The 23017-nt window shown below is 40.2% G+C and overlaps 1 protein-coding gene across 1 annotated transcript in view; it reads left to right on the top strand.

The window, feature by feature from the left end:
• Positions 1-12297: 12297 nt before the first annotated feature.
• dgkh (diacylglycerol kinase, eta) overlaps positions 12298-23017 on the top strand; it is a 69111-nt gene continuing 58391 nt past the window's right edge. The window contains exons 1-2 of the mRNA XM_073845440.1: positions 12298-12381; positions 13101-13233. Coding sequence (XP_073701541.1) covers positions 12328-12381; positions 13101-13233 — 187 coding nt within the window. The 5' untranslated portion in view covers positions 12298-12327. The remainder of the gene's footprint in view (positions 12382-13100; positions 13234-23017) is intronic.

The following is a 23017-nucleotide window of genomic DNA, read 5'->3' as shown; positions in this document are numbered from 1 at the left end:
GGAACTCGAGCCGCGTCAGAAACGCTATGGGGAACGCCATTGGCGGGCAGCACTCTGAGTCATGTCTAACAACCAATAGATGACGGGAGTGACGTCACAGGCGCGGTGACGTCAGCGACCAGGAAGTATAAAGCACGTGCGTTTGAAACCAGCGGCAGCTTTTGTCATTCAGCGAGAGCGCTCTGTGTTTGTGTCTGTCTCATATTGCTGTTTTTCGCTGCCAGTTTGTACCACTTTTATTTGAGCAATATGAAAGCAACTAGGGAAAAGAAAGTTGTGGCGATTCAGCGACCACATAGACGGTGTGTTCCTCCCTGCCAACGTTTTATTGTTGGTGGGGACACACACAGTCTATGTGTTGTCTGCTTGGGAGCGGAGCACGCACAGTCAGCCCTAGAAAAGGCTGACTGTCCGCAGTGTGAGCGTCTTCCACTGCGGGTGCTTCGTTCCCGGAAAGCCCTCTTCGAGGAGGGGGCTTTCACCAGCGCACCCCGCGGGTCAGCTGCACTCGTGGGGTTCGCAGCTCGATCTGCTGGAGGGTATGGAGACGGGTGAACCCCTATCTCCGCCCTCTCTCAGCAGAACGAGCGATCTCCTCTTGGATCTGGATCAACTCATCTGTTCAGTTGTGCATTTATTGAATGAGCACTGTGCTACGTCCGAACAGATTGCATTATTTTATGTATAATCATTTTACTGTATTAATTAATTTGAAATCATTTTCTTTTTGTAAATCATCTTAAATGTTCTTAATTTTGTTTTTATTGTTGTGATTATTATTTAAAATTTTTATGATTTTTATGCTATTGTGATTTTAATTCCTTTTTATGTACAGCACTTTGAATTACCATTGTGTATGAAATGTGCTATATAAATAAACTTGCCTTGCCTTGCCTTGCCTTGCCTTGCCTTGGATGTGGAAGCCCGCACTGCGGTTTCTTCTCCCCAAGAGGAGTTTTCAGGGCTTCTTCTATCTTCCTCCGAGGAGGTTGATGTGGAGAGCCTTGAAGAACCCCAACCGCCCCCCCGTTCGCCTCACTATGAGGAGCTTTTGGAGGTGCTGACTGGTGCGGTTGCCAAGCTGAACATCGCTTGGCCCGCAGAACAACACCCACATGAGCCGCAGCGAAGCCGTCTAGATGAACGCTTCCTGCGGACAAAGTCAGCACCCCCTAAACGGAGCCTTCCCTTCTTCCCCGATCTGCACAAAGAACTTTCCAGATCGTGGGAGAAGCCATACTCCTTCCGCCTATTTAACCCCGCTGAGAACTATGGAAATGTGGGAGGCGCGGAGGAGTGTGGGTATAAGGCGATGCCACGGGTAGAACAGACGCTGGCTAGCTATCTGTCCCCCGGTTCGGCATCGTCCTTGAAGGCTCCGTCCTTGCCCACCAAGCCACTTAAAGTGACATCTAGCTTGATGGGCAAGGTGTACACGGCAGCAGGTCAGGCTGGGGCTTGCCTTCACACCATGGCAGTCCTACAAGCCTACCAAGCCGACCTGCTAAAAGAGTTGAGCGACGGCGAAGAAGTAAATGTCTCTGACATGCGCCGCACGGCAGATCTCGCTCTACGCGCCACCATGGAGACCGCCCGCGCTGTTGGGCGGTCCATGGCAGCCGTGGTGGTCGCGGAGAGGCACCTGTGGCTGACCCTGTCCGATCTAAAAGAGAAGGACAGGGCCACGCTCTTGGACGCTCCCCTGCAGCCCGCTGGCCTCTTCGGTGCCTCAGTTGACACAGTTGTCACTAGGCACCAGGAGGCCCGCAAGCAGGCGGCGGCGTTCAAGACATATCTTCCTCGCCGTGTTTACTCTTCTGAGGCTGCTGGACGGGAGCAGCCTCAGCCGTGTACGAGCTCCTCATATAGAGAGGCACAAAAGCAGAGCGTTGCCGCTCGCGCTCCTCCGGCTAGGCCTAGAGGGCGCGGCCGGCGACGCTCTAAGTCGGGGGCCTCTAAGAAGAGGCCTGACCTGAGGGTCGTCCTCCAATCTAAGAGGTCCTCGGCTAAACGGCCCTGACGGTTGTGTCTCAGGGCCGATGAGGGCAGCCCCTCTCGAGGGGGTTTGCGTTGCACCACAGGTTATGGTCACCAAACCCCCTCGGGGCCCTCAGGAGATTCGTCAGCTAACCCTGCCAGTGTTACAGGGCGCGGCAATCTCCCGCGAACAGTATTCTCTAGCCCTTCCGCCCGGAAACGTAGCGGACCTGGAGAGTTCGCAACCCCTACGGGGGTCCTCAGAGAAACTAGTTCAGGTGCATCCTGCCAGTACGCTGTTACAGGTCACCGAATTAGTTCCTCAAATAAATCCAGAAGCCAGCCTCGAGTTGGCTTAGTAGAATTTCTGGCAGCGTGGAAACTACTGCCAAATATTTCTACGTGGGTCCTGCGCACTGTAGAGAAAGGTTATTACATTCAATTCGGCGCCAAGCCGCCACCTTTCAGCGGGGTATTTCCAACTCTGGTGAGCCCCGAGCAGGGTCTGGTAATGGAACAGGAAGTCGAAACTCTCCTGAGGAAGGAGGCCATCGAGGTGGTCCCTCCACAGTACAGAGAGTCCGGGTTCTACAGCCAGTACTTCATTGTTCCCAAGAAGGATGGAGGGCTTCGGCCCATTTTAGATCTCAGGCAGTTGAACCGCTCAGTCAAAAAACTGAAGTTCAAAATGCTGACTGTCAAACAGATCGTGTCTCAGATCAAGTCCGAGGACTGGTTTGTCACGATAGATCTAAAAGACGCATACTTTCACGTCTCCATCCTTCCACAACACAGGAAGTTTCTCAGGTTCGCTTTCAGGGGCAAAGCTTACCAATACAGAGAGCTTCCTTTCGGGCTAGCTCTCTCAACCCGAACTTTCACAAAGTGTGTGGATGCTGCTCTGGCTCCTCTGCGACTCCAGGGCATCCGCATACTAAACTATATAGACGACTGGCTGATCCTGGCCAGTTCGGAACAGTTAGCGGTTCAACATCAAGGTGTTGTTCTCGCTCACATGAAAGAGTTGGGGTTGAGACTCAACGCCAAGAAAAGTGTGCTCTCTCCATTACAGAAGACCACTTATCTAGGTGTAGTTTGGGATTCGACCACGATGCAGGCACGAATGTCACCTGCTCGGATCGAGTCGATCCTTACTGCAGTAAATGTGGTCAAGCTAGGCCTGTCACTCACTGTCAAACAGGTCCAAGTACTGTTAGGTCTTATGGCAGCAGCATCCAACGTGATACCTTTTGGTCTGCTGTACATGAGACCACTACAGTGGTGGCTCAAGACCAGGGGGTTCTCCCCGAGGGGAAACCCATTCCGCAAGATCAAGGTCACGCGGCGCTGCCTACGTGCCTTGGCCATGTGGAAAAAACCCTGGTTCCTCTCTCAGGGTCCGGTTCTGGGAGCTCCTTGTCGCCGTGTCACGCTAGCGACAGATGCCTCCCTTACCGGATGGGGAGCGGTCATGAGCGGCCGCTCAGCCCAAGGCCTGTGGAGCGATCACCATCTCTCCTGGCACATAAACTGCCTAGAGATGCTGGCTGTACTCCAGGCCCTGAAGAGTTTCCTTCCAGACCTGAGAAACCGTCACGTGCTGGTCCGTACAGACAGCACTGCGGTAGTTTATTATATAAACCATCAAGGAGGTATCCGCTCACGCCCCTTATACAAGCTGGTGTACCGGATCCTCCTGTGGTCTCAAGGAAAACTTCTCTCCCTGAGAGCAGTCCATATTCCTGGACATCTGAATGTGGGAGCAGACGTCCTGTCGAGGCAGGGGCCGAGGCCCGGGGAATGGATGCTTCACCCTCAAGTAGTGAAGCAGATCTGGAGAGTGTTTGGCCAGGCTCAGGTGGACCTCTTTCCGACTCAAGAGACATCGCAATGTCCCCTCTGGTACTCTCTAGTTCCTCCAGCTCCTCTGGGACTGGATGCCATGGTACAGACGTGGCCGAGGCTTCGTCTGTACGCTTTTCCCCCGACTGCTCTGCTCCCGGGAGTTCTGGAAAGGGTACGCCGGCATCAAGTGCGGCTGTTGCTAGTAGCCCCGTACTGGCCGGCCCGAGTATGGTTCTCGGACCTAATCTCAGGCTGGGGGCGCGATATGCCACCCCCACCTGGAGAGGTGGAAGTTATGGGTATGGCCCCTGAGGGGGCGCAACTCATAGAAGCTCATTGAAACTCATAGAAACTCATTATTTTTAGTTATTTATAATAATCCTGAACTATAGCAGGTAATATGCATTTTTTTATTTTTCACAAAGGCAAAAAAAATTCTTTCTTAGTATTTTTGTCTTGTTTTTCATTACAAATATCTAAACATTCTTAAACCAAGACACGTTTTCTTTAAAAACAAAACAAAACAAAAAAAAACTAACTAAACAAAATAAATAAAAAGGGAAAAGGGAAAAAAATATATAATCTTGTTTTCCATTTGCCTCAAGGCATTTCTTACCCTATTTTAAGCAAAAATTAACACATTTTGGATATTTTTTTTTTTTTTTTTTTTCAGAAAACAAGGTTTAATATCTTAAGTCATTTTGTACTTTTAGTAAATTTATCTGGATTCCACAGTGTTTGGATATTTGTACTAGAAAATAAGTCAAAAAGGCTGTAAGAAAATCATTTTTTGCAGTGTTGTTTTGATACATTTCAGCTCTCGAGTGTCAGCTCTTGTTACTTTGTAGTTTTCAATGACAATTTGGGATAACTATTTGACTAGTCGACTATTGTGACCCATTCCTTGTGTGAAGCCATTTTATAAAGCCCAGAACCGTTATCAGACTGGGCACCAGCACTGGCACCCCGTCATTGTAAAAGACTAAAATCTTTTTCTAGTTTGTCTAAACTCCATTTGAATGTAATCATGATCTGCGGCACGGCGCACAAGAGACATCACTCAGTGAAGTTGCCGTGTCCTCAGCACGAGCGGTTGAAGAGGCTTTTAGAGTAAGTGGCTGGCAGGGATGAGTTGGGAGTTGCCCGCGTTTGATTGTGTAAGGGAGAAAGATGAATGCTAATGTGATTACTGCATCATGGCCGGGCATGGAAATTGATAGGTATGTTTTTTGGCAACAAAAATGAATCCGATATCTCTATAAGTAATGAAATTACACACCTGGAAAGTTCCAGCGGCTCTTTCTGCAGCTGACAGTGCAGCCTGGACAGTGTGACTTCTTTATTTGTTTTTGTAGAAGATACGCAGCCTCTCATGCTTGTGGTTTAGATCTGCAGTATCTATGGTGAACATATAAATAAACATGAAGCTGTGCGGAGCTACGCCGCAGCTCTCGGACTGAACTGCCCTTCACAGCTCCGCGCTGCGCTGTTAAACATGCCTCGCAGACCACTTGTCATTTACAAGCTAGTGAAGGACAACCGGAGCCTTACATAGCAGCTGCGTGGTGCACTGGCACGGGCTGGTATTTACGAACGAGGCTTTCGAGATTCCAATGTCTTCCTGTGGAAGAGGCTCCTCAGATGATTGGACAGCTGCCAGAGACATTCTGTGCTTCAAATGACCTTATCTGGTTGGACAAAAGAGTCACCTCAAAGGAGGTTATTTCATTAAATCATGATGACTGATAGAAATGAAACTGCAAAGCTTGTTCTCAGTTAGCATTTAGGTGATGTGTGTTGTCATTACAATAAATATTTTGGGTTCAAGTTGACCTCTACCAACAGCATTTGCAGTGAAATGTCGATTGAGATTGAATTTTTGATCTGAATCAAATAATTTATTTATGAAAATTGTTAGGGTGATACAGTTAAAGAAGCTTTGTCGAAAGAAAGTCATGTGGTGCAACCAGCAGTATCTATAAACTTGCAAAAATACATAAATAAATAAAACAAGAAATTGTAAAGAAGACCTTCAAGACTGTGTTTTAATAAGTTTCTTAAAAATATATGATAATTTGACCTTTTTTAACATTGAAAGGTCAATTTTGATGATACATGTCATGTGGCATGACCTTATGAATCACTTATATTTATGAATTAGTCATTTAAATATCTTATTTGTAAAATAATGATTAAGATGTGTTTGCTCATGGGTTTAAATAAACAATAATGCAAGTTATTTTGTTTTTAGTAGATAGTTATACCGCATGACATATTAGTATGTCACAACTCATTACATTTAAACATTTCTTAAAAATGTATTGTGTTTTAAACTATATTTTCAAAAGATTTTTCCTTTTGGTTTATTATGGACACAGTTTTTGGAGCACTTTAAAATGAAATAATAATAATAATAATAATTTTATATATATATATATATATATAAATGCACAGTGAAATAAATTAAAAAAACTGGTGTTGTAGACACTTTCCAAAACTTGTACATTAAAAAAATAATAATTTGTATGCAAATAATCATGTAGAAATATCTTACATTGTCTTCGCAGCAGCTCGTAAAAATAAAAGTACAGTTTAACTTGAAGAAATTGTGACAGAAATATATTACTTACTGTAATTATAGCACTACTACTAATAATACAATTATTATTAATACATTATTTTTTAAGAAATATTTACCAGAAAAAATATTTTCTAGAATATATTACCCAGAAAAATGTAAATATGCAGCACAGTATTTCTGTAAAAACAAGAACTAATAATACATATTTTTTTATGAAAATAAATGCAAAGGGGAGACAAATAAAACATTTCATAAGGCCTTAAACTTTTAATAAATTGCTGTTAAACTAAGTTTCATTATCTCAATTAATTAAACATGTTTTTTGATTAATATCTTTTAAGTTATCTATAGCCTAGAAAAATTTAAATGGAAAAAAAAAGAATTTGGAAACAAATGAAACGGAACATTGAAAGGTCAGTTTTGGTGATACATGTCATATGGCATGACACCCCAAAACCTTATGAATTACTTAATTAATTATACATTATTATAATATAAAATATTTACTTTTTATTTTGAAAATACCTTATTTATCAGAAAAAATATTTACCAGAATATATTAACCAGAAAAAAATGTAAATATGCAGTGCAGTATTTCTGAAAAAAAAAAAAAAAAAAAATTAATAATAAATATTTTTTTATGGAAATCAATTAATTGGAGATGCTTTAGATTTATTAATTATTTAATGAAACCATTAAAATAGAATCCAGAATAATTCATGCAAAGGGGAGAAAAGGGGAAGAAAAAAATAAAACATTTCATAAGGCCTTAAACTTTTAATAAATTGCTGTTAAACTGTCTAAGTTTCATTATCTCAATTAATTAGATCTTGTAAGTTAACTATAGAGTCTAGAAAAATTTAAATGGAAAAAAAAAACGGAATCCAGAAAAATTTAAATGGTAAAAAAAAAAATGTAAATATGCAGCACAGTATTTCTGAAAAAAAAAAAAAAATAATAATAATAATATTTTTTTATGAAAATCAATTAATTAGAGATGCTTTAGATTTTTTCATTATTTAATGAAACCATTAAAAAAGAATCCAGAAAATTAATGCAAAGGGAAGAAAAAATAAAACATTTCGTAAGGCCTAAAAAGTTTAATTTTTGTTAAACTTTTAATAAATTGCTGTTAAATTGTGTAAGTTTCATGATCTCAATTAATTAGACATGTTTTTGATTAATATCTTTTAATTTAACTATACAGTCTAGAAAAACGTAAATGAAAAAAAAAAAAACGGAATCCAGAAAAAAAAAATTAAATGAAAAAAAAAAGGAAACAAATAAAAACAGAACTTGGGAACATAGGTTCCTATATGCATTTGCATAAGTGCAAAATTTTCTATTAATGATGACTCATTTTGGCATAATAATTTTCTAATCAACATTATTATGCCAGAAATGCTTCTAATGCCTTTTGACTTTTACTTTATTGTCAAATGGTAAAGGAAGTCATTCTGCGGTGGAGACAGAAGCCACTAATGAGTTTGTGGATTTTAAGAGGCGAGTACAACCCTGAAAGCACGACGAGCTGAGAGTGTGGTGTGGAAAACATTTAGATGCAATAGCACAGAAAAAAACAGCAAGGAATAACAATCCATGGATGAAACTATCCTCAACCGCTGTTCAAATGGCAAACATAATGAGCAACAACGTTGACATCCACATTATTCGGTTGCGTTTGTAATTCTCTCTCAGCACCTCTGCTGCTCTTACTGGATATCTTCAGCGCATTCCCCTGTAATCCACTCCTGCGGCAGCTACAGCCACTGCGTTTTCTCATAGGGAGATTGTATGGCGTTGTTTATTTGGTAACCACACTTCTGAAAACTGTAGTAGCCAGCTAGGCAAAACCTAATTAGAGACTCATTCCCCACCATGCCAGATGGTTATGGCTGATTTTCCAAAAATGAGTGAGGCAACTTATGGTTGAGGCATTTATAACTGGAACAGATGGGTTTTATCTATCGCATCCACTCGAGCTCATTATTGCAGCCAGGAATACAAGGTTCTTTTACAGCTCTTTATAATTAGCTGAGAACACTGACACTTGTGCTAAAGGAGGATCTGCGATGACAGCTCATTGTGGATGCAGAGAATAGAACAAGTAAATATGCAGTTTGGCACAAGCAAAATCTCAATTTCTCCAAAACAGCAATGAGACTCAAGAGCAAAGGGAGAATGGAAAACAGTTTTTTTGATGTGTGTTCAAAAATATATAACCAGGGTCTCAAGCAGTGCTCAGAGTTGTTCAGGCTAGTGTCTGAAATCAAAATGTGAACTGCATACAAATGATCTCAGCTGTCCACATTAATTTTATTGTTCTTACTATACATATCAAAATCAACTTATTTGTCTGTTTCAATTCATATTTTCAGCACAGAACTTGACACTTAAAGGAATAGTTCACCTAAAAAAAAAATCCATAAGATGTATTTGTCCTAGAAACCTAAATGAATATAATTTTATGAAACCTTCAAGATTTTTGTCCTTCTGTTGAAAGTCGGTGTTGATCAATGCACATACATAGAGCACATCAAATATGTGAATCAACCTTTATTGCATGATGTTAGGACCAAACCTCATTGTTTGCATCAAGCAAGGACATTTGAGCTTCTACTTATCACATATAAAGTGCTGTACACTCTTAAAAATAAAGGTGCTTCATGATGCTGTAGAAGAACCTTTTTTGTATAAATGGTTCCATAAAGAACCTTAAACATCTGAAGAACCTTTCTGTTTCTGTTTCACAAAAGGTTCTTTGTGGCGAAAGAAGGTTCTTCAGATTATAAAAAGGTAAGAAAGAGATGGTTTTTAAAGAACCTTTGACTGAATGGTTCTTTGTGGAACCAAAAAATAGTTCTGCTATGGCATCACTTGAAGAACCCTTCACTCTTAAAAAAAGGGTGCTTGACGATGCCATAGAAGAACCTTTTTTGTCTAAATGGTTCCATAAAGAACCTTTAACATCTGAAGAACCTTTCTGTTTCACAAAAGGTTCTTTGTGGCGAAAGAAGGTTCTTAAGATTATAAAAAGGTAAGAAAGAGATGGTTTTTAAAGAACCTTTGACTGAATGGTTCTTTGTGGAACCAAAAAATAGTTCTGCTATGGCATCACTTGAAGAACCCTTCACTCTTAAAAAAAAGGGTGCTTGACGATGCCATAGAAGAACCTTTTTTGTCTAAATGGTTCCATAAAGAACCTTTAACATCTGAAGAACCTTTCTGTTTCACAAAAGGTTCTTTGTGGCGAAAGAAGGTTCTTAAGATTATAAAAGGGTAAGAAAGAGATGGTTTTTAAAGAATCTTTGACTGAATGGTTCTTTGTGGAACCAAAAATGGTTCTTCTATGGCATCACTTGAAGAACCCTTCACTCTTAAAAATAAAGGTGCTTCACGATGCCATAGAAGAACCTTTTTTTTGTCTAAATGGTTCTATAAAGAACCTTAAACTTCTGAAGAACCTTTCTGTTTTAAAAAAGGTTCTTTGTGGCGAAAGAAGATTCTTTAGATTTTAAAAAGGTAAGAAAGAGATGGTTTTTTAAAGAACCTTTGACTGAATGGTTCTTTGTGGAACCAAAAATGGTTCTTCTATGGCATTGCTTGAAGAACCCTTTGAAGCACCTTTATTTTTAAGAGTGTATGCATGATCAGTATTTTATATGAATAAAAGTAGGGCTGGGAGATTTAAATTTTCCTTGATAAAATGATCTCAAGAGTTTGATAAATGTTCGATATAATGTTTATGCTGCAAACTGTGCTTAAGATACACGTCATCAAAGTCAGACAACACAAATTAATTTCATGATTTGAAACAATATCACTCATTAGAACATACAGAAACTAAGAAATGAATTTTTATATTAAGATATTTGTTTTGTATTATATTGTAAAATTACTAGAAATGCATTTGTTTGTCATGTTCTTACCATAGGAAGTACTTTAAAACCACAATTGATTGTCTGGTTTCTACAACTTTCACTTAGAAGCAAAAATCTGCCTTTAAAGAATTACAGATTTGAAATTTATTGCGATAATTATCGATATCGACTAATATATACATTTTATCATGATCAGTTTTTTTTTTGGTCATATCGCCCAGCCTTAAATAAAAGCCTAAATTAAATCTGTTCATCATCTGCATCTCTCTTCAGAAGACCTGACACCTGATTCATATGGAGTACTTTTACCATGTCTTTATAAACTTTTTGAAGCTTGAAAATGCGGTGGAAGGAATTTTCAATGGAGGGACAGAAATCTCTCAGTTTTTATTAAAAAACATGAACAAAAGTCTTATGGGTTTGGACGACATGAGAGTGAATAAATTATGACAGAATTAAAATTTTGGGGTAAAATATCCCTTTAAAGGAGTAGTTTACTTCCAAAACAAAAATTTACAGATAATGTACTCACCCCGTTGTCATCCAAGATGTTCATGTCTTTCTTTCTTCACTCGTAAGGAAATTATGTTATTTGAGGAAAACATTTCAGGATTTCTCTATATATAGTGAACTTCTATGGTGCCCCCGATTTTGAACTTCCAAAATGCAGTTTCAAAGGGCTCTAAATAATCTCAGCCAAGGAAGAAGAGTCTTATCTAGCAAAACTGTTATTTTCTAAAAAAAATTTTTTTTACAATTTATATACTTTTTAACCTGAAACACTCATCTTGTCTAGCTCTGCGTGAACTCCAGTTCAAGACTCCTCCAACTTCAAAAACGTCCTACATCGCTGCAGAAGTACCGACACAGTGTTTATAAAGTGAACATGCAAAGAAGGTCAAACGCCCTTTACAAAAAAAGGTAAAACAGCAATGTGAGATGGGAGTTTTTCGACATACCCTAATTGTCTCGAACTGGAATCCACAGAGTTCATGCAGAGCTAGACAAGATGAGCGTTTGAGGTTAAAAAAGTATATAAATTGTAAATGTTTTTTTAGAAAATAAAACGTTTCACTGAATAAGACCCTTCTTCCTTGACTGGGATTGTTTAGAGCCCTTTAAAGCTGCATTTAAACTGCATTTTGGAAGTTCAAACTCTGAGAAACCATAGAAGTCCATCATATGGAGAGAAATCCTGAAATGCTATTCTCAAAAATCATAATTTCTTCTATGAACATCTTGGATGACAAGGGGGTGAGTACATTATCTGTAAATTTTGTTTTGGAAGTGAACTTCTCCTTTAACTAAGAATTAAGTCAAACCTATTGAACTATAAAGGAGCAACATCTGAGAATGGAAAATCAAAATCAAAACTGTAAATTGGAATTCCCACTGTTTTAACCTAAGAGAACTGTGCACCGAATGTCATATTTTGCATTGAACTTTTATAAAACATTGTAAATCTAAAACGTGTATCTCACATCTTTAAACCCGGAGTGGCCAAAATGAGAAAATGATTTATGCTGGAATCTCCGATGTTGTTTCAGTGCAGGTGGTATGCTGTAATTCCCCAAAGACCTGCTTCCTGCTTCACCACGCGCTTTGCAGCGAAAACAGTTGTTGTGCTGCCGCACGCCGTCGGCGTGTGGAGATGTTAAGGGTGGCGTTATCAATAAATTATGGCCGTATTAAAAGCGCAGGGGTTTACTCGCATGGAGGCTGCCCCTGTTATGAAACAGGCTTTTAGCATTTTCTCCGGCACTCCGCCTGTCAGCCTAAATCTCGCTCAAGCATCCGAAACGAGTCGAGAGGAAAAGACCTGAGGGGTGGAGGTGGCCGTTAAAGAGGAGAAGAGGAGGGGTGGGGGGGGGGGTGGGCTTGTCCCGAGCATCGTCTTAAAGAGCGGGAAGGATCTCATTGTCAGTCGCAGTCAGTCAGGCAGGAGGGTGAGACGCTCCACTCTCATCACCCTGGATCTCTGTGTCCTTGTAGGTAATTACACCGTTCCGAAGACTTATCCTGTGCGCCGAGAACAGGAAAGAAATGGAGGACTGGATCAGCTCGCTGAAATCGGTTCAGTCCAGAGAGCATTACGAGGTAAGAGCGCAGTTTGACTTGAGTTGCATCTTGCACGTTTGTTGCTTTTCTCAACACACCTCCTCGCATGCCTTAGAATCCCTTAACTGCTTTCAATCAGGTCCTGTATATTTCACCAAATGCTTCGAGTGTTGAAATCCAGCTTCTAAACAGACCTACTTTGGGATTTCCTCTTCTCTCATAATGAGATATTATGCATAAATATCATGTTATCCATTTAAATAGTTCTTTTGTTGTTTCTTGTTGCTAAGTCCCTAATTGTGCATGTGCCTATGTATTGGCTCTTATCGTCTCACACCAGTAAATAAAAGTGCGGACTGCAGCGTTGAGTGTTGACTGTATGCTCACTTTGATATGAGATGAAGATGGTTATGTAAGACTCTCAGCCCCCGTGTTCTGCAATACCACACCCAGAACTCCAGCGCTCCATTGGCACCCCTAACTGGGGGCGCAGCCCTCCCGTCTCAATTGTTTTAACATTCAAGACACATCAACTGGCTTCTTAAATCACTGTCCTGTTAAGGTGCCCATGCCTGGGGGAAACCAGCTGTCTGTGGTGTTGCATGCAGGAGGGTTGCGTGTCGTACACCTGCGGCTATGAAATGTGTGCCAGTTTGTGCATTGCATGTGTGTGAGAGCTGAACATAGCCTTTATTTTGAGGGCTCTGAAAAAGTCTTATCCTGGCGCTGCCAATTTGTCTTAACTTCTCCTTTGCTAGACGGCACAGTTTAATGTGGAACATTTCTCAGGGATGCACAACTGGTATGCCTGCTCCCACGCTCGCCCTACCTTCTGTAACGTCTGTCGGGACAGCCTCTCAGGGGTCACTTCTCATGGCCTCTCTTGTGAAGGTAAGTGTCTCTCTCTATTTCTCAAACCCGTACGTCGGGTAATCCAACTTTAATTATGGAGCTGCTTCGCTCAGCTCGCTGTTCTTCCCCATAGGTGTCATATTTTCATCAAAGTTGGTCAAGGGTGGTCAGGGATGGACTCAGGGCTGCATTAGAGTTGGTCAGAGCTACTTAGTGTGGAAGCACAGCTAATTGAGGTGGGGAAAAGATCTGGACGGAAACGCAATGCAATAATAAATCGATGCGCTGACGCCGGGTATCTGTCTTTTATTTGTTTGTAATTTGCACTTCAAGGATATGATGTGTTTGCTTTTATATTAAAACGCACATCAGTCAGATAAAAGCGGCTGAGAGTGGAGATATAAAAACCATTTTCAAACAGGTTTCCTGAACACTCCACCTGTCTGCCGCAGAAACACTTAAAAGTCAACTTCAGACACCAATCACAGCCTATTGTGCTTCAGTAATCTGACATATTTTTTGAGTAAAATAGGATATTCAACAGTAAGAATGGGATTGTAGAATGAGATAGGATTTTATCTGTCTGCAATTATTTGGATCTTATAAAGGGGGAATGGAGGGGAACAATGGAAAAGATGGAATCGAGGGGATGGATTGAAAGTAACTGGGTAGTTAAAGTTTGTCTGGTTAGATCAGTAGTAAGATTAGTTGATCATACTGTTATATGCTACACCATATGTGGGCAAAAACGCATGTTTTTCAGCTGGTTGTAGTTCAAAAGGAGTTGTGGATTCTGATAGAAAAGCTAAAACAAAACAAAAAATATGAATGGTTTATTTAATTTTTTATTTTATTTTATAATTTTAAAGAATTATGTAATATAATATAATATAATATAATATAATATAATAATATAATATAATACCATTAACTAGAAGTATAAAAGTAAAACTAAAAAATCACTATTTAAAACAAAATGAACATTAACTGAAATAAAGAAAAAGAAAAACTTAATTAAAAAAAACATAAAATTTCAGGCAACATTTATCATTTTCGTTAAGATTAACTTGAAGTACTAAAATAACCAAAATTAAATAAAAGTCATAAATAAAAATGACAAAAAAATATGAAGAGTTACTGATAACCAGTTTCAAAAAATCATGTTTTTCATTGTGCATTCCAATTGTTCTCAATCAAACTGCAGTTGGGTTGATATAAAGTAAAAATAATACACAATAAAAACATAATAAAATAATAAAAAACACAATTTTTAACAAATTAAAAAACTGAGTGATCTGTTTTTGCAAATAAACTGTTCATATTTGTGACCCTGGACCACAAAACCAGTCTTAAGTAGTACAGGTATATTTGTAGAAAAAGCCAAAAATACATTGTATGGGTCAAAATGATTTCTTTTACGTCAAAAATCATTAGGATATTAAGTAAAGATCATGTTCCATGAAGATATTTGTAAATTTCCTATTGTAAACATATTAAAACTTCATTTTTGATTAGTAATATGCATTGCTAAGAACTTAATTTGCCAAATATTCAAATACTCAAATAGCCAAATATTGTCCTATCCTAAAAAAAACATACATCAATGGAAAGCTTATTTATTCAGTTTTCAGATAATGTATAAATCTCAATTTCAAAAAATTGACCCTTATGACTGGTTTTGTGGTCCACGATCACATATAGACATTAAAAAATTAATAACAATTATAAAAAATGCAACAAAAGTACTAAAACCTTAACAAAAATCAAGCTGAAAATATGCATAAAAATATCTATCTATTTCTATTTGCCACAAGGAGTTCTAATATAAAGTGATCCGATGGTATTTATTTGAAACTTTGACTTAAAATTTGATAATGCAATAGAGTTTGATACAAGATTACAAAAGCAATTTTGTATTATGTATTATTGAATGGTAAACAAAGTGAACATGCTTTAAGAATAAAAAATAAAATGAAAAAATAAAAAAATGTTTAAAATAGTGACAGAAATGGTGACCAATCAGAGCAGCTAAATATACATACTTTACTTCGTAAATTCATGATTATTTTATGTATATTTACATATGTTTTTGTTTTCATATAAAATGTTGATGTTGAGGTTTGTGACTATTTTTGAGTTATGTCACCTTAAAGTACATGCAGGCAGGTTAAAACACTCACTAAAAATACCACATCCAGGATCATGCATTATGCATGCTAATGGTGTGACATCATGTGGAAAGAGAGTGCTAATTACTTTCAGAGATATGCAGATGGTGCTCATTAAACTCAGTTGACTGTCATTGGCTCTCACATAGCAGGAAGTAAAAATAGTAAGCCTCTCACTCGCGCCTCAGTTTTAATGAGAAATTCAAGTGAAGCTCACACTGCTTTGTGAATAATACAAGGCTCGTCATCACCGTCATCCTAATGTTTCCTAATGTTGATTTTCCACCAAAACATCAAGACGCCATTTAGTAAGACAGTTTCCTGGAGTCATGTTGCATTAGGCAAAAGTGGATTTGTGTGGTTGTGCGTGTGGTCGCAGTGGTCTAGTGAGCGATAATTAAGGAGCACTTTCCAGTGCTGTTGTCACGGCGTTTGCGTTTCCAACAAGCAGACTCACTCCTGAGTATTAATTACTGTATGTGTTACTGTGGAAAGATGATCTCATTTCTTTCAACAAACCTCTCATTACCATCTTCAAGCCTGTGAGCCGCTTGTGTTCACATGGAAATTGTTTTTGTTTCGGCTGTTCACAGACAATGGCATTAAAGTGGACTACTGAGTGAACAAGAAAGATTATTTACAAAACTGATAATTCCAGTCCTGGATGCTGATTGTAGCATTCTAGCTGTGCTGAATACTGTACAGATACTGTAACAGTTATGACTCTGGACTGTTTGTTCTATGGATGGCACTTAATGCATTGGATTAGTAAAATGATGTTTAAATATTTCCTTCAGATTTGTATTAAATAGTAACTGTTTAAAAAAAAATCAGTGTTAGATTGTAAATATATTCTACTTTTTATCTAATCTAATCTTTCAAGTCCTCCTGATAAGTTCTTTAGAAATGTGCATTTAAATTGATCTGGTCAGCAAAAACAAAAATTGTGTTAAGCACTTACATTTTTCTTCCTGCCTTTTTGGCTTATTGACAAAATTCCTATATTTGCTTTTAAACACTAATGCAACAAAATTAAGATTTAGGTCTGTAGTTGCTTAATGTATTTATCTTTCTTGCACTGCTGCAATGTAGGCTATTTGCTTCATTAAATGGCTTTTTCTGACATGCTTTATCTCAAATTTTCATTAATAGTACACAGTACTGTATGCATGCAAATTAAATAGTACAATCATTATCCACAATGAGATCATTCTAACATGACTTGAAGGCAGCTATAGTCGCAGATGAAGGTTTTTTCAATATATAGTAGCAAGCGTGCAACATTATTTCTTAATCATATCAGCTTATTGACTTCCAAAGTGTAGTTCATTGGTAATTAGTTCATATTCTTGTAAAATCAAAACAAGCTTGATATTGTAGTCGAGATCAGCTTATTCGAGTCTGAGTCCAGATGGAGACCTAAGTAGGTTAGGACCAAGAGCAGAAGTTTAAGTCAAGACCGATACTTAAGGTGTAACTCAAGATTAAGACCTAAACAGGGTTAAGTATGACTCAAGACCAATGAAGAGGGCTGAATCTGTCACGGATTAGTAAAGGAAGTCTGGGTCCAAAATGCAGGTAAGTGATTTTTAATGAATATAACAAAACAAACAAACAAAAAGGCCAACACGGCACAAAATTAATAACTAAAACACAAAATAACAAAACCAAGAACAAGATCAAAAGGCCAGGGAATCAAGAACACAAAAGTACATAACAGACACAAGACAATGCAGACATGAATGCGGAGTGAGTAGTGGGATCTCTTATAGTCCAGATAGTGATTGTGAACAGGTGTGCGTGTAATCAGTGATAACGACAAGGACAGGTGAATGCTATCAAAAGTGCAGTGCAGGAAAAGGAAAACAGCGACCTCAGGTGGCTGAGGGAAGCCCCACAGCCCAGATCATGACAGTACCCCCTCTCAAGGGAACGGCTTCCAGACGTTCCCAAAACAAAAACAAAAAATCTGGAGGGAGGAGGAACGGTGGAAGGTGCATCAGGGGGAGGGATGGCGGGCCAGGCCCGTGCAGCGGAGTCACGCGAGTTGGCTTCGCCGCCAGAGGAACGCGAGCCGGCCTCACCGCCAGAGGAATGTCAGTCGCCAGAGGAACGTGAGCTGGTATAGCCGCCAGAGGAACGCCAGCAGCCACCACCGCGTCCGGCACAGAGAAAGCGGTCACCACCGCATCAGGAACAGAGAAAGCGGTCACCGCCGCGTCCGGAACAGAGAGAGCGATCACCGCCGCGTCCGGAACAGAGAGCGCGGTCACCGCCGCGTCCGGAACAGAGAGCGCGGTCACCGCCGCGTCCGGAACAGAGAGAGCGGTCACCGCCGCGTCCGGAACAGAGAGAGCGGTCACCGCCGCGCCAGGAACAGAGAGCGCGGTCACCGCCGCGTCCGGAACAGAGAGCGCGGTCACCGCCGCGTCCGGAACAGAGAGAGCGGTCACCGCCGCGTCCGGAACAGAGAGCGCCGCCGCCTCAGCGCCAGGAACAGGAGGTGCGTTCACAGGAACGGAGACAACGGACCCTTCCGCCTTCTCACGGAAGAGCCACTCCGCCCCCACCGCAAAGCGGGAACGCCGTTGCGCCATCTCAGCCCTGCAGGCTTCCATCTCAGCCAGTTGGAGGTAGATTATCTCCTCGAATCGAGCGGCCGACGCCGCCTCAAAAGCCGCCGCCTCCTCAGAAAGGAAAAAAAAATTACTCCCCGCTGGACCCATAGCTGATGTCTGCATTCTGTCACGAGAAACGAAGGAGATCTGGGTCCAAATGCAGGGAAGGATTTTAATGAAACAAAACACAAATAAACAGAACTGAAACACGGTCAAGATCAGGATCCGGGAACACACAGACAGACTTGAAGACACACGAAGACAGTACAGGAGACAATGTAGCCCGGCTGAGTAGTGGGAAATGAGTGTTCTTATAGTCCAGATAGTGATTGTGAACAGGTGTGCGTGTAATCAGTGATAACGACAAGGACAGGTGAATGCTATCAAAAGTGCAGTGCAGGAAAAGGAAAACAGCGACCTCAGGTGGCTGAGGGAAGCCCCACAGCCCAGATCATGACAGAATCCAAGTCAAGACTGAGAGCTGAAGAGGGATGAGTCTGAGTCAAAATTAAAACTAGAACAGGGTTGAATTTAAGTTAAGACCAAGAACAGAACAGGGTTGAGTCCAGGTCAAGTTGAGTCAATATTAAGACTGAGACCTAAAGAGGGTTAAGTCTGAGTCAAAACCGAGACCTGAACAGGATTGAATACGAGTCAAGACCAAGACCTGAAGAGGGCTGAATCTGAGTCAAGCTCGAGACCAGAACAGGGTTCAGAATCAAGACTAAGACCTAAAGAGGGTTAAGTCTTGAAGCAATACCGAGACCTAACAATGTTGAATACGAGCTAAGGTCAAGACCTGAAATTAGTTAAATCTGAGTCAAGACCGAGACCAGAACAGGGTTGAGTCAAGACTGAGACCTAAAGAGGGTTGAGTCTGTTTCGAAACCAAGACCTAAACAGGGTAGAATACAAGTCAAGGCCAAGACCTGAAGAGGGCTGAATCTGAGTCAAGGTGAAGATGGATGAATCCTAGTAAAGGCAGAGACCAGAACAGGGTTGAGTCAGAATCAAGACTGAGACCTAAAGAGGGTTGAGGGTTGAATACGAGTCAAAACCAAGACCTGAAGAGGGCTGAATCTGAGTCCTAAAGAGGGCTGAATCTGAGTCAAAGTGGAGACCAGAACAGGGTTGAGTCAGAATCAAGACTGAGGCCTAAAGAAGGTTGAGTCTGAGTCAAAAGTGAGACATTAAGAGAGTTGAGTCTGAGTCAAAAGCGAGTCCTAAACAGGGTTGAATACAAGTCAAGGCCAAGACCTGAAGAGGGCTGAATCCAGTCAAGATCGAGGCCTAAACAGTGTTGCATACGAGTCAATGCCAAGACCTGAAGATGGTTAAATTCTAGTCAAGGCCAAGACCAGAATAGGGTTAAGTCAAAATCAAGTTTGAGACCTGAGGAGGGTTGAGTCTGAGTCAAGACCAAAACCTAAACAGGTTTGAATATAAGTCAAGACCAAGACCTGAAGTGGGTTGATTATCAGCCAAGGCCGAGACCAGAACAGGGTTGAGTCAGAATCAAGACTGAGACCTAAAGAGGGTTGAGTCTGAATCAAGACTAAGACCTAAACAAGGCTGAGTGTAAGTCAAGAATGAGAACAGCACAGGGTTGAGTCCAGGTCAAGATTAAGACCAAAAAAGTCTGACTCAAAACTGAGAACTCAAGTCAGAGTCAAAAGAGTTCAAATGCTCCTGAAAAGACCAAGCCCCTGAAAAATTATTGTGGACTTAGATTCTTGTCCAGTCTTACAAGCACCAGTACGACTTGGTTACACATAATCATGTTGGCCAAACAAGGCACTTTGAAACAGGACTTCTTGACTAGCTTAACCAGCTTTGCCAGCAAGTTCTGACTAGTTTGGTCCAGCGTGGGAATTCATGCAGGTCTACACCAGTCTTTTCAGCAGGGTTCACCAAGTTGAGAGACTTGAAGTTTAGAACGATCATTGCTGCTTATATTTCACTTCGATTTCCTGCAGCAGCCAATCAATAAGGACTGATGTGAGACATGGGCCCCAACAAAAGAGGCAAACTCGATATTTCTCACTCTCTAATTTGACAGAGACATCCTGTCCATTAGCAGCGCATCGTAAACAGTCTTACGTTCACTTGGCATTACTGAATTGTCTGTAAATGGTTTACTAACAGCCCTGAAAATGACATTAGAGTGATTTATTGGAGATTTGTTTTCAGAGCAATGTAAAATGGTCTGAGCGTAGACCAGCTCTGATTACAAGATGAGTGCGGAGCCCAAGCGAGATGAAGCGTTCTCTGATTAGCATTATGATTCTCTGAAGAGGACATGCACTCTCTTGTCTGGTCTCAATAGACGAGTCTCCTCATTTATTATTGAGAAACGGCATTGCAGAAAGTGGAAATTCTCAGCGTCGGACACACCGTGAGCACCAGGTTTCCTTTCCTGTAAACAGCCCCATACAGTATCCACTCCAGTGCTGGAATACGCCAGGGAGAGGAAACACTTTCTGCGGTGAATGTGTGGCGTCCCGGCTGACAGGGCTTGGCTGGGCTAAATGTGCCTCTGCGCTGGCGTGATTAGCCGTGTCACCACAAATCTGTGTAATCCTGCAGGACATTAGAAGCCCCAGCAGCATATGGAGGCGTAATGCGCTCAGACATTGAGATAGGCTAATTTAAATGGATTTGTGGCTTTTTCAGGCTCTGATTCTTGGACTGTGGGCGCCAATCAGCCCTGCCTGTACAGAACAGCTCGGACCCTGAACGTACAGGATGTTTTGTAGTGGACATCGCACTGATTGCGGCATCTGTGTCGGGAAATGGCTGAGTGTACTGTACATTTTAAGTTCGTAGGAATGGAGGTGGCCACGATAATGTGCTGAAGCGTACATTATGGAGGAGGAAGCCAGCCAGCTAATCAATCAGCCACTTAATTCTCCTTCTGGAAACGACCAGATGAACATTGCTAACTTGATTAGACCTGCAATGCAATTTAATAGAGGAAATCAACAAAGAACTGTCGGCCATTAGCTTGCTGGACCTCACCCACACCACTGGTGAGGACAAAAACAGTGCCCGTGTGGTTTAGAGGCTGAGTTAGGCAAAGTTTCCAGAATTTAGAAGAAATCGATACATACAGTTGCAATCAAAATTATTCAACCCCCCCAGAGACTGCAGTACTTTACAAATGTTTTTTGCTCTTTCTGAAGATCCAGGACTAAATTGCATCTACAACAGTTTTCTGGCATATTAAAAAGGGATAATGTCAATATATAATGTAATGTTTTTGAGTCATAGGATTTTTTAATAACACAGCTATGTCAGAATTATTCAACCCCTATTCAACATTGCTGTTTTAAGACAGTTATTTTTATGGTAAGGAACACAATTGTCTTAAAAAATTGTCTTAAGCCTTTACAAACTTATTAAAAATGGAATTAGCTTGGGGTGTTACACATAGTATACTCTTAGCCCATGCATGTGCTGAAGATGAGTAGCAAATATGGTAAAGTCAACAGAGCTCACACAAAATCAATAGAGAAGAAATAGTTTGCTATATTATAAAGTCTAAAACTACATGAAGATTTCTAAGACATTACAAGTTCCTAGAGACACAGCTGGCAGCCGTATTCCTTAGATTAAAGTGTGTTGAACCAGAAAACCTTTGAGAGTGTTGAACAAAAAAGCACAATATCATAAAATGTTTGATCAGATCAACTGAGAAAAACTTGCAATGTACAGTCAAAGACTTGCAAGATGACCCGACAAAACGAGGAAAAATATTTCAATGCTGTGTACAAGAGGAACACTAGACAAGTGTAGTCTTCATGTTGAGGAATCTTGCTGAATACCATTCTTGACCAAGAAGAACAAAAAGGCTGCCTTGAACATGCCAAAATTCATCTGGATAGACCTGTGGAGTTCTGGAAGAATGTTTTATGGAGTGATGTGTCCAAACTGGAACTTTTTGGACGTATGGATCAGAGGTACATCTGGTGCAAAAAAGACAAAGCTTATAAGCAGAAGAACACTATCTCCATCATCAAACATGGAGGTGGGCCAGTCCTGTTATGGGGTTGTTTTACTGTAGCAGGAAGTGGAAAACATGACCATACAAAGGATATCATTGATTTATTAAAGTATCAGACCATTTTGGCAAACATTGTGATGCCTTTTGTGCAAAGTCTGAAGCTAATAATCAGTGGACTTTCCTGCAGGACAATCATCCCAAAGTATACATTCAAATCTACTTGCGCTTGGTTCAGGGATCAGTCATAGAATGTTTTTAAGTGGCCTGTTCAGTTTCCAGATGTAATTCTCATTGAAAATACATGGCTGAATTTGAAGCAAGCAGTGGCAAAGTAAAAACCAAAGATTATCAGTGATCTGAAAGCTTTTTCAGGGGAGAAATGGCCCAAGATTGCAGCAGAAAGGTGACAGAAGCATCTAAGCACTTCCAGGCAGTGTTTATTGGTGGTTTTAAAGAATAAAAGATTCTACACCAAATTCACTTTCAGGGGTTGAATAATTTTGAACATAAATGGTTAGAGCTAATTCGTTTTTTTTTTTTTTTTTTTTCATTATTCATCAACTTACTTCTCAGAATTACTCAAAAGTGTATTAATAAACTTTCTTTAATAGTTTACTGATGCCTTTGTTGAATTGTTTTCACAAAATGTTGTTCTCTGCAGCAAAATATCTTGCAGGTCAAGGGGGTTGAATAATTTCGATTACAACTGTAATTCAAAATGCTTTGTCACGACGGATAAAAAATAAGACAGCCAGTCTATTGTTTTCCTACTTTAGAAATACTCCTAGAGAATGGAATGCCAATAGAGATTAGAAATGTAGACTTGTAGATGAGGTGCACAAAAAATTTAACTGGTTTACTTAGTGTCATTAAAGAAATGTGCTTATTGAAAATGTAAATAGTGGTAATATCAATGCAAAATCTACATATACAAATAGAGTTGTAAATAACCAAAAGTTTGTGGTCAGTTATTTTATTTTATTTGTAATTTAATTTTAAATTTTTAAATGTATATATTTATTTTTATGTATTCA

The sequence above is a fragment of the Garra rufa genome, chromosome 8 (assembly GCF_049309525.1).
Source record: "Garra rufa chromosome 8, GarRuf1.0, whole genome shotgun sequence".
Classification (NCBI taxonomy): Eukaryota; Metazoa; Chordata; class Actinopteri; order Cypriniformes; family Cyprinidae; genus Garra; species Garra rufa.
The sequence above is the reverse complement of the archived record's forward strand: the minus strand, read 5'-3'. Positions and strand labels throughout refer to the sequence as shown.